Here is a 12568-nt window from a genome sequence, read left to right as displayed (position 1 = left end):
TTCAAATATGTTAACCAGAGTGTTTTTTTCCTTTACAGTATTTTTTTTTATGCAAAGTGATAGATCTGTTCTAGATTTTAGATTTTCAAAACAGACTTTTCCTTAGCTTATGAATTTCAAAATAGTCCTCTGAAACTCATGGTGGAGTAATAATTTGAGAAGTATATAATATTTTGGGAAGAATATATTTTTAAATGCAAAAGCCTGATTTCTAAATATTTAAAGCCTATATCTGAGTATCAAAAACCAAGGTGACAAAGAATTCAAATCATGCATTTTGCCATAAAGAACAGATTTAGAATTATAATAGTATAAGAGAAAATTTTTCTTATTTAAGGGGATATAAAGATGTTCAAGTTGGAGAAAGGTAAGAAGAGAAGTAAAAGAGAAGCAAGACTGTTCAACCCTGACAGGGATCTCTGAGAAGGGCCCTTTACACCTCACTCTGCCCTCAAGTCCTAGCTTGGGTAGAAGCAATACCCTCAGATAAGTGTGGGGATTTGGGCACAGAGACAATGGCTAGGGAGACTAAAGTCTTCATTTAGAGGCCCACATAAACTACACTGAGTGTCAGCAATAGAGTAGAAATTTTTGTAGGAGATGTCTAGGCCAGTGGGCTTGAGAAAGTCTGAGTCCTGCAAGCACCAGCATGGTATAGGAATTAGAATGTATTTCCACAAGGCCAAGAATAGAAGCATATAGCAGTAAGGGCCTATATAAGAAGACTTTGTACCTTTTCTATACTCAGAAAATAGCTGTACATGTCAGCAAGGTAGGGCCTTGGTAGATGTCAACATGGTGGGATCATAAGCAACTGGGAATCTACATGGATAATATGCATTTCAGTGTATACTATTGTAAATAGATGACCTAAGACCAAACTCACCTTCCATTCCTCTTCCCCACCACTGCTACCCAGAATGTAACTGCAAACTTGACAAGAGAGTGAATAGGGAAAACTCTAAATAAAATGTAGGATATTTGTGTGGATGGAGTAAAAGGCACTCAACTGATTAGATTTCCACCAATTAGGTTTCTACCACCAGGAAGGATGGGTACTCAGGACAGATGTTAAGTTCCATTATAAAGAACACAAAAAACAAAGTTTTATTTTTAGTATACCTGAGTCTATGTCTTATGGTTCAGACATACTACACATGTAAGTAAGGGTTTTACTCCAAATGTTCATATAACAAAATAAAAACAAAGAGATTCACATATCATCACAGATTGATTACATTTTGGGATGACCATTATGTTGGGGATTATTTCAGAAAAGTTAAATGTTGTGTACTGAAATCTACATGTATGGGTCTATTATCATGAAGATTAGAATGGTATTCAGACTTGGATGGGCATCAGGAAGCAGCTCCCAATAGAATAACATGAAAAGGAAAGTATGACTATGAAGTATTTTTTGCTACTTGTAATAGGACAATTGTGGCAAAATCTGTCTATTGAAGACAAAAAGTGTTTAGCAAATAACAAAACTATAGTCTCTGCTGTTTTGAGATGTTCGATTCAGGAAATATATCTTTATTACAGTTATTATCATCATACTAAAAGGAAGTAGGCCAGCTAGAAAAAAAACATAGTCTCACAATTGAGATTTTAAATGTATAACAAGATCAACAGGGGCGCCTCAGTCCTTAAGCGTCTGCCTTCAGCTCAGGTCATGATCCCAGGGTTCTGGTATCAAGCCCCACATTGGGCTCCCTGCTCAGCAGGAAACCTGCTTCTCCCTCTCCTACTTCTCCTGCTTGTGTTCCCTCTCTCTCTGTCAAATAATAAATAAATAAAAATCTTAAAAAAAAATAAAGATCAACAAAGTGTAGAACATTGATAGAAGGTAGTCTAATTCTTTCGATAATGGACATTTTAAAATGTGTCATTATAGTCCAAACCCTTGTTTGCTTTTTATTTAAATGAAACTGAAAAAGAGATACCTCAATACATTGCTAGTTCTAACTTTGTTAGAGAGGATAGCTTTACAATATAAACATAGATTTAGAGTTAGGCAATAATTACTCTTTTTCTCTTCTTTTTTTTAAACCAAGAAATTTCAATTCACTAAAATCTGAAATTTTGTTTTGGAAGAAAAATAAGATTTTTGGCTTGAGTCTTAGTCTTTGAAAGCCAGTATAGGACAAATTCACTACATTTGAATTTAAAAAGTCTTTGAAAATGTAGTGGTTGTGCAATCGGCTTGATTTGCTCTTTTTCTCTACGGTTGCCCACTGTCTCATGCATGAGAGCCCAATGAATAAGTTAGTTAAGTAAGATAATCATATTTTACTTAATTTATAAAAGATCTCAAGTAATAGAAGACTTTTGTATAACATTGAGAGTCAGGAAATTTCTAGTGTTGGTTCTGTTGTTAACTAATTCTGTGATCTTAGGTAACTCTCTGAAATTTAAATTTCTTCATCTGAAAAATGAGAGGGTGGTCCAGATGATTTTAAAGGTTCATTTGCAAACCTAAAAAACTTTGCAGCTTTACAAAAACAAGATGACAACAATTGGACAAGATCCAACTGGCCACTGGTGTCCCTACTGAATAATACATGGTCAATGATTATTCTTGTAGCAATTATGACTATTTTAAATTCTAAGAGGGTTTTTAATGTAACCTTGAACTGTATGCCAGCATTGCCCAAAGCAGGATAGAACTAATTCCCTTGGATTATACAGAATTTAAACCATGGTTTCTCAGCATCTTTTGGCTCTAATACACAGGGAGAGTTGAGCATGGCAGCTAGAAATGTAGCTGTCTGGTAAGAATATTTGAATTTCATTGACATAATTTTAATAGATAGTAATAAATACTTTAAAAATTTCTTCTTCCTGACATATGTCAAAAAAGAAGAAGAAAATACTGAGAATATGAAAGTATTGATTGTAAGAGATTAGAAATTTTAGGATCAAACCTTGGGAGAGCATTTGCATCCTTAGGCACTTAATGCAAATATAAGAAAATCAAATGAAAACAGTAGTAGTGTTCTAGGTTCATAGCTTTTTCCACTATTTTTTCCAATTTGGGTATTAAAAATTGTAAGTAAATGGGACAATTACCTTCTCTCTCTTCATTTTTTCTTGTTAAGACTTACCTTCAATGGGATACTTTTATTTTTTATTTATTAGTTCTTATTTATTAAGGAACCTGACAAGGAGTTACTAGGTAGATGTCAAGACTATTCAAAATGGCTGTAGGTGAGTGAGCACCTATGTAATATCAGATTCAACCCAATTTTACTACTTATTCCTGCAAGTAGGAAACACAAAGTATGGATGAAGACTTAACAAATTAGGAGAAATGTGGCCTCAAATTGATTACTTTTTATCCATTCTCACCTAATTTATTATTAAAAAACATGTGTTTTCTTAAGAATTTAATTTAAAATCAATAGCAGGTGAAATCAGAATGCTATGAAAAGCAAGGTAGCAATGAACTGATGGTACAAATTACAAAGCAAGTTATAAGGCAACAACCTTCCATAAGGTTGAGGCAACATCAGTGCATAGGGAAAGAGATGTCTAAATTCAATAGCTAATACATTTGTAGTTTATTTGATAACAGATAATTGGCTTGTCTTATGGAAAAAAATATTTTAAACCAATTGTGAGTCTGTGTCACATAGTCAAACTATTTCTACCCTTATCCTTACTACAATGAAATAGGTTTCACTGATAGGTTTTCACTTTTCAACATTGGTTTTAAGGCTTATTTATATTTTTGCTTGAAACCCCAAGGAGAGACCATTCATTTTGGACAACTTTAGGCAATTTTCACAAAGCCAGAAAAGGCTGCTGGTAAAGGGAAATTGGGATGGCAGTCAAAACACATGAAATAATCAATAATCATGTTTTAGCACAATTATTGACAAACACTCTGATTAGAGGCCTACAGTGATCCTCGCTCTGGAAGTGTGAATGATCATTTAAATTACAATGAACAGTAGCTCCTATGTTCTTGCCTTCTCAAACAAACAATAAGTATCAAGTTGTCTTAAATAATTTCAACTTACTTCAGATCCTCTCTCTCCTTTTAGTCCTCCTTCACCCTGGTCACCTGGCTCACCCTTTAGTAGGAAACCAAACAGAAATCATGTATGAAGCAGAGACCAAGTAAGATATATAAACATTAATTTTTTTCAATGCCAGAATTACAAAGAGTGTTTTCAAAACATACTGGGGGCCCTTGTTGTCCAGCAGCACCTCTTGGTCCTGGTAAACCCACATGACCCTAGGAATAGAAAAGATTATATTATTAGAATAAATAGAGACATGTAATTTAGAGAATAGGGTAGTATCACTTAAAATGGTAGCAAAATGTTACAAAATGCAACTTAAACATCAGGAATTATGATTCTCTGAAATGTTATAGAACATAGTATCTATTGGATATGATGATAACTGAGAAAGAGTGTCAAGTTTTGCTTTGTTTTGCACATAGGTTAATGTAGTGGGGTGAATGGTGGCCCACCAAAAGATGTCTATGTCTTAATCCCCAGAACCTGTGAATATGATTTCATTTGGAAAAATGGTCTTTGCAGATATCATTGAGTTAATGATTTTAAAAAGATATTATCCTGAATTGTCTATGACAAGTACCCTTAAAAGAGAGAGACACACACAAACAACAAAGGAGAGGGCCATGTAAAGACAGAGGCAGACACTGGAGTGATGTAGCCACAACGAGCACTGTCAGCCACCAGAAGCCAGAATAGTAAAGGGAGGATTCTCCTCTAGAGCCTGTGGGAGGGAAGATGGTCTACTAACACCTCAATTTCAGATTCCTGGTATCTGGAACTATGAGAGAATAAATTTCTATTGTTTTTTTTTTGTTGTTGTTTTTATTTATTTTTTTATTATGTTATGTTAATCATACATTACATCATTAATTTTTGATGTAGTGTTCCATGATTCATTGTTTGCATATAACACCCAGTGTTTTAAACCACCCAGTTTACAGTAATTTGGTCAGGAAACTAGTACAGTAAATAACCAGAGGAATAGAGAGTTTGAGAACAAATTTCTTTCTTCAACCTATTCCCACTGTGGAAGTGAACTATGATCTCCATTTTTACAAACTGAGTTCATACCATTTGGATAGATTTATTGAGTTGAAAACTGGAAGTTGTTACTCTATATAATGCCAAGGCACATCAAGTGACTTTGATATGCAGCAATCTGTCATTACCCTAGTCCTCCTAAGAAAGAATGCTGACCTACCACATTTCCCTTTTCAAGTGTGTAAATAGAAACTAGCAACAACCCAAAGGCACGTCTGGGTATGCATGCATGTCAGGGTATGCATGCATGTCAGGGTATGCATGAAGAATTCTGCATGTAATCTCTTTTATCCCCTTCCCTACTGTCCTCTTTGTTTCAGATTATTTCTTCCTACTCTCTGTGGATTACAGAAAGAATGCCATAGACTCATCTGTTTTCCTGGACTAGGAGAAGCAAGGATTGCCTACATAGGCTAACGAATTTATCTCATAGAAAGATCAGTTGAAGCCTTCTTTGTTTGTATTCTTTGAGGCAAATGTTTATGGTTTTAAGATCCAACTTCCTGATTAAAAGAAAAAAAAAAAAAAGGAATCCTGTTTAAGAGAATGAACAGTGGCAAGAGGGAAAGGCTAGTTTGGAAAGCTTTCTATAGAACGTGGCCATAACTAAAGAGAATACCATGGTCTTACCTGACCAGAATCAGGTCAGTCAAGAGGAAGTTTGGTACAAGTAAATATGATGATTATAGGTCATTTATTAAGCAGAACTCAGGAGAGAAGTGATTGGTGAAAACCTGGAGTTACAAAGTGCAGTGAGACCGAGCATATGAGCAAACTATAAAACTCAAAACCATGAATGGCCAATTGTGATTTTGCTACCATTTTTGTCTGTAGTTTACAGGGACCCTTTTAGAATGATCACAGAATAGCTTCTCTTGGTTTTGTGAAGTCTGGATACAAATCTCACTAAAAACAAACATGCTTTCTAGGTGTTTCACTATAATTCCTCTGGTTCTTTCTATTGCAATAAAAATTGACAAAGGCCATTTTTCTGCAGTGTTAAAAATTAAATATGCTGTAGTAAATATTATTATGAAGTCATGTAGGCAAGGTTATGGGAAATGACTGACTTTGCCTAATGATATTAGTGGTGGGATGTGCTAAATGGCCAAGAGGAGCTAGATGGTCAAGGATTTTATAAGGGAAGTGATGATAAGCTGAATCTTGAAGGATGAGAGTTCCAGGCAGGAAAGTAAAAAGAAGACATTCTGGCAGAGGAGATAGCATGGGGGAATAAATGGAGATTCATCTGACAGAACATGTTAAGAAGAGAATGGATTTGAGAGGGCTATCACTGGGGATAGGGAGTCTACTTAGGAAGTTATTAAAGTAATTCAGACAAAAAAGATGAAACCTAAACTAAAGTAGGGCAAAGTGGCTAGATAGCAGAGCTATCTGAGGTCGAAAGAAGTGGCCAAATGGATTTGAGAGATGAGAGGAGAGAGAAAGGAGTGAGAGGAGGGAAAGGATGAGAGAGACAAAGAGACAGAAAGAAACACAGGGAGAGCAATAGACACACACAGAAAAAAAGAGACACACAGAGAGAGCAATAGAGAGAGACACAGACCTAGACAGACAGAGAGAGAGGGATGATTCATTTATTGGCTTGAACACCTTAATGTCTGATGGTAGCATTCACTGAATTGGGGACATAGAAAGAAGAGGATCAAATTTGGGGAGGATGATGGAACTGTTGTATAGGACATACTGAGGTAGAGGTGCCTGTGATGATATCCAATAGCAATTTGGATATGCATGCCTGACGCTAAAGAGTGATGACAACTGAGGATTTAAACATTGTTCTTTTATTGTGTGCAAAGATGTTATGGACTTTGCCAAACCAAAGTGGAATGGAGTTTAAGCTAGAACATAAGTTATTCAATGTACTTCTAGGATTCATCTCACACAAGTTTAGTCTGACTTCATCTTGGGTATGTGTATGTTTCTGTCCATAGCTTTAAAAAGCCGATGTTGACAGTATAATATGCTTATTCCCACTATGTACTCTGGCTTTCTCAAGCCTCAGATGAATTTATCTTGACCTATAGAATGTATAGCTTTCTGGATGACAGCTATAATTTACTATATCTGTTTTTATACTGATTAAATGTTCTTATTCTATATGTCTTCTGCATGTGATGTCCACAGAGGTAAGGACTGTGCCTGGGGTGTCCAGTATTAAATTCATGGCACCTAGTTCTGCTCCTGGCCCATGGCAGGCATTCAAAAATATGAGAGACCAGAGATTTTGTTATGCATGATACATAAGATCTGTCATGTATAATAATGCCTAGTGAGTATTTACTGATGACAACGAGCAAGACACATGACTTTTATAATTCAAAAGGAAAAAAGAACAAAGGATGGGGAAAAAGATTTTTAAAAATTTCTAATTGTTCATAGCCAAATGGAAACAAAATCTGCATTATCCATTCCATTTTTAAAAAAGATTTATTTATTTATTTGAGAGAGAGAGAGGGAAAGAGAGTGTATGTCTGCACCCCAGTGGGGAGAGGGGCAAGGGGAAAGAATCTTCAAGCAGACTCCCTGCTGAATGCAAAGCTCAATGTGGGGCTCTATCTCATGACCCTGATATCATGACCTGAGCCGAACCAAGAGTGGGACACTTACCTGAGCCACCCAGGCACCCCCATTCCATTTTTTTTATCCAGTAGGATAACCTTGAGTTCACCACAATTGTAAGAATATTTGTGAATATAAAAATGTTTTTAAAAAGGTTGGTGATTATTCAGCCATAAAAAGGAATGAAGTACTAATACATTCTACATTGATGAACTTTGAAAACATTATATTGAATGAAATGAAGCCAGACACAAAAAGCTATACATTGTATGATTCCATTTATATGAAATATCCAGGATAGATAAATCAATAGAGATATAAAGCAGAGTAATGGTTGCCAAAGGCTGGGAGAGATACAGAGTGACTGCTTAATGGGTATGGTGCTTCCTTTTGGGGTGATGATAATGTTCTAAAACTATGTAGTGTGTGATAGTTTTCAATATTGAGAATGTACTAAAAATCTCTGAATTGTACACTTTAAAATGGTTAAAATGGGGGTGCCTGGGTGGCTCAGTCTGTTAAGGATCTGCCTTCAGCCCAGGTCATGATCTCAGGGTCCTTGGGATCAAGCCCCACGTTGTCGGGCTCCCTGCTCAGCGAGGAGCCTGCTTCTCCCTCTCCCTCTACCCCTCCCCCCACTTGTGCTCTCTCTCTCTCAAATAAATAAAATCTTAAAAAAATAAAATGGTTAAAATGTATATTTTATATTATGTGTATTTTTTTAAAAGATTTTATTTATTTGAGAGAGAGAGAGAGAGAGAGCACAAGCAGGGGGAGCAGGCAGAGGGAGAAGCGGGCTCCCTGCTCTACGGGACTCGATCCCAGGACCCTGGGATCATGATCTGAGCCGAAGGCAGAGGCTTAACCGACTGAGCCATCCAGGCGACCCTATTATGTGTATTTTAGCACAATAAAAAAGAAGGCTTGATGATAATGCTAACCCTCATTTTACTAGAGTGAAAGAATAGTATATACATTTTAAAATTACAGAAAAGCAAACATTTAAAAATTTCACCTGAGGCTACAACAGAATTACTCTAAATAAAGCATGGTTCCCCTGCATGAATCAAACTTGTGCTTGGGAAAACTTGGCAGGGGACAAGTGCGGATATTTCATGGCTCTCAGATGTCTAAGCAATAAAATTATTGTGGCTGTCTGGCTTAAGATGGCTTGTTTAGAATAAAACCAGCAACAAATGAAAAAATGACCTCTAAAACCTATAGGTTAGACAAAGGATAGAATAAGACAGAAAGGAAGATGTGGATCAAATTAATTCATGAATTATCCACAAGTGAAAACTTCACCAAGAGTATTTGTGGAATGAGGAAGGAGAAATAGATTCCACAGTAGGCCCAGGAAGAAGTTCTCAGATGAAGGATTTCTGAATAAGGTGTGACTATCCAGAATAAGGCAGGCAGGGTTTTTCTTCTGCTAGCCAGGTGAAGACATTCTTTTCTTCTTCCAAAAAAAATAGTTACCTGTTTGTTTGGCAGTAAATATGCTGGTTTAGCTACCAAATGTTTTGTAATTGGTAGAGGCCAAAAGAAGACAGTGCAAGAAGCTGATTTTCCTGAGAATGTTTGAAGTTATGCACAGCAGAAACGAAGTTTTAGATGCTTCTCAAATTATTCTGGAAGCAGTGGGTTGGCTTCTCAACACAAAGAAAACCTAATTTCAAGTAAATACACTGGCTTCCTTGGATTAAGAAACACTTATAGAGGGGCGCCTGGGTGGCTCAGTCGTTAAGCGTCTGCCTTCGGCTCAGGTCATGATCTCAGGGTCCTGGGATTGAGCCCCACGTCTGGCTCCCTGCTCCGCGAGAAGCCTGCTTCTCCCTCTCCCCCTCCCCCTGCTTGTGTTCCCTCTCTCGCTGTGTCTCTCTCTGTCAAATAAATAAATAAAATCTTAAAAAAAAAAACAAAACACTTATAGATACAAACTGTTATATAAATTTGAAATAGAATATATATATATGACATCCTAAAAATGTTTCTCCACAAATAGAAGAAATGCAAGATGGCCACCTCAACAATTTCACAAACATTTACAGTTACCTTCAACATTTGCTTCAAAGAGAATTTTAGGAAGTGAAAGTTGATTTTTCAGATTTTGGCCTTGAGAAAATGAATTTATTAATGATAATTATCTACCTACCAGCTTGTTCATTCAATCTGGCTATGTAAATCTTCATTTCAGATATGATTACTGAAATTTTATATGAGAGGGGTATATTGGATCAAATTACCCATCAATTCATTATTAAAAATGAATTATGTTTATATGCATATTATATGCTATTATATACACAGCTCAGAACAAAACATTGTAGAAGACAAATCATATTCAAATTGGAGAGCTAAGGTATCTACACATTAAAAATAATTAGCAAAAATATCAGCAACAGAAGATGGTAAAATATTTCTGTTGAATGATTTTTATAAATAATAAATATTATAGGACTACGGAATAGGGAAAGATTCCTGTTCGGGTGAGTTGGGAAAAAAGAAGTTTGAACTAAATTATAAAATATAGATAGGATTTATGTAAATAAAGAGTAGATAATACTGTGAGTAAGCACAGAATGTTGTGAGCAAAGGAAGGACATAGAAACTATAGGAAGAGAACTAGCAGATGACCATTTTGTTTCGCTATTGACACTGTAAACAGGAAGAGAAGAGAGATGAGGCAAGAATACAGAACATCCTTAACAGAAATGTGCTAATAAAAAAATGACACAGAATAAATTCTACACTTAGTCTAATATAATTTTGGCTGATGAAGTTGGTCTCATAAAATACTTCTAAGAATGGAAGAGGACAAGAATTGACAGAAGGCTTGAAAGTATGACATTCATCCACCCACTTGACAACTCTTTATTGAATTCCTACTATACACCAGGAACATTATGTTCTAGAAATTGGGGATATAATGATGAGAAAGCCAGACAAGAGTCTTATTTTCATGGATCTTACTTTTTGGTAGGGAAAAATAGACTAAACAAAAAAACCCCACAAATGTATGAAAAAAAGAGGTAAGATAATAGAGATAGCATTAAATATGATATAAAGAGATGGATAGAAAGGGCAGTTAGAGAAGGTCTTTCAGGAAGTAACATTTTAGCTGAGATCTTAATGATGAGAAAAAAAGCAGCAATGGGAGAAGACAAAGATGATTCTAGAAAGAAGGAACAGAAAGTACAAAGAGCTAGGCTTGTTCCAGGATCAAAACCACAAGACATTACTAATAACTCAGCGATGCTTCTTCTTTTTTTTTTTTTTTAAGATTTTATTATTTATTTGAGAGAACAAGAAAGACAGAGAGAGAGAGAGAGAGAGAGACAAAGACAGAGCATGAAAGGGGGAGGGGCAGAGGGAGAGGAGAAAGCAGACTTCCCACTGAGCTGGGAACCTGACTAGGGGCTTGATCCCCTGACACTGAGATCCTGACTTGAGCCGAAGTCAGACACTTAACCGACTGAGCCACCCAGGCATCCCAGTGATGCTTATTTTCATTTGAAACTGAGAAAAATCACAGAGAACACTAATTCAATGTAGAAGCAAGGTGTGAAATTTGCTGTATTTACCTTATAGCCCTCTGCTCCAGGCTCTCCTCTCTCTCCTTGTTCCCCAACTGGACCCTGCAGAGACCATGTGCAAAAATAATCAATTTCACAGTTGGATCTAAGTATTTGTGAATGAAGATAACACAGTTAGTGTGGAATAATTTTTTCCAAAAATATGAAACCAAATGTATAACAATTTGCTTAGTTCTACTAAATAATTTCAAAAGATTGAATTTCAATAAAAACAAGAACATCATAAGCATGGAATTATTTAAAGAGAATCTCATAATGATTCTGCAAGAAAAAATATTGAAGAAATGAAGTCCACTTAAACAATATAAATTTTCAGATGTATAAAATATGTTAGGCATGTTGGCAAAATAACTTGCATTTTTACTTAATGTTAAAATGATAAAGATTTAATCTGAATCATTCATTAATTAGAAGACTATATTTAATAATCTTTTTATTGATTTATTTTTATTTTTTTGAAGTTCAGTTGACATACAATATTATATTAGTTTTAGGCATACAACATAATGATTCGACATTTATACACATTATGAAAGGATCACCAGAATAAGTCTGGTCACCATCTGTCACCATATGTAGCTATTATAATATTATTGACTGTATTCACTATGCTATACTTTACATCCCCATGACTTATTTATTTTATAACTGGAAGTTTGTAACTCTTAATCCCCTTCACCTATTTCATCCATCTCCCTACACCGTCCTCTCTGGACAGTTTGTTCTGTGATTTATAAGTCTGTTTATGTTTTGTTTTGTTTGCTTTGTTTTTTAGACTCCACATATAAGTAAAATCATACAGTATTTTCTTTCTTTAACTTATTTCACTTAGCATAGTGCCCTGTAGGTGCACCTATGTTGTCACAAATGGCAAGATTTCACTCCTTTTTATGGCTGAGTAGTATCACATTGTGTGTGTGTGTGTGTGTGTGTGTATGTATACACATACTACATCTTCTTTACCCATTCATCTATCAGTAAACACTTAGGTTGTTTCCATATCTTGGCTCTTGTAAGTAATGCTGCAATGAACATATGGGTGCATATGTCTCTTTTCAAATTATGTTTTTCATTTCCTTCAGGTAAATACCCATAAGTCGAATAGCTGGATCATACAGTATTTCTATTTTTAATTTTTTGAGGACTCTCCATACCGTTTTAAATAGTGGCTACACCAATTTACATTCCCACCAACAGTTCATGAAGGTGGGAATTTTTTCCACATACTTGCCAACATTTATTTCTTGTTTGTTTGTTTTTTTTATACTAGTCATTCTGACAGCTGTGAGATGAAATCTCATTGTGATTTTGATTTGT

General features: G+C 35.5%; 1 protein-coding gene and 1 long non-coding RNA gene across 2 annotated transcripts in view; one reads left to right on the top strand and one right to left on the bottom strand.

Moving 5' to 3' along the window:
* Nucleotides 1-12568, bottom strand: part of COL24A1 (collagen type XXIV alpha 1 chain) — a 391807-nt gene that overhangs the window by 71436 nt on the left and 307803 nt on the right. Inside the window, exons 44-46 of the mRNA XM_035018127.1 lie at nucleotides 11240-11293; nucleotides 4190-4243; nucleotides 4026-4079 (exon numbers count right to left, since the gene is read on the bottom strand). Of these exons, the coding sequence (XP_034874018.1) occupies nucleotides 4026-4079; nucleotides 4190-4243; nucleotides 11240-11293 (162 nt within the window). The remainder of the gene's footprint in view (nucleotides 1-4025; nucleotides 4080-4189; nucleotides 4244-11239; nucleotides 11294-12568) is intronic.
* The window catches only part of LOC118019199, an 88406-nt gene that overhangs the window by 8783 nt on the left and 67055 nt on the right, over nucleotides 1-12568 (top strand). The gene's annotated exons all lie outside the window — the stretch shown is intronic.

The sequence above is a fragment of the Mirounga leonina genome, unplaced genomic scaffold (assembly GCF_011800145.1).
Source record: "Mirounga leonina isolate KUSES-001 unplaced genomic scaffold, KU_Mleo_1.0 Mir_173, whole genome shotgun sequence".
NCBI classification, from domain to species: domain Eukaryota; kingdom Metazoa; phylum Chordata; class Mammalia; order Carnivora; family Phocidae; genus Mirounga; species Mirounga leonina.
Note: the sequence above shows the minus strand (reverse complement) of the source record. Positions and strands in the feature narration are given on the sequence as shown.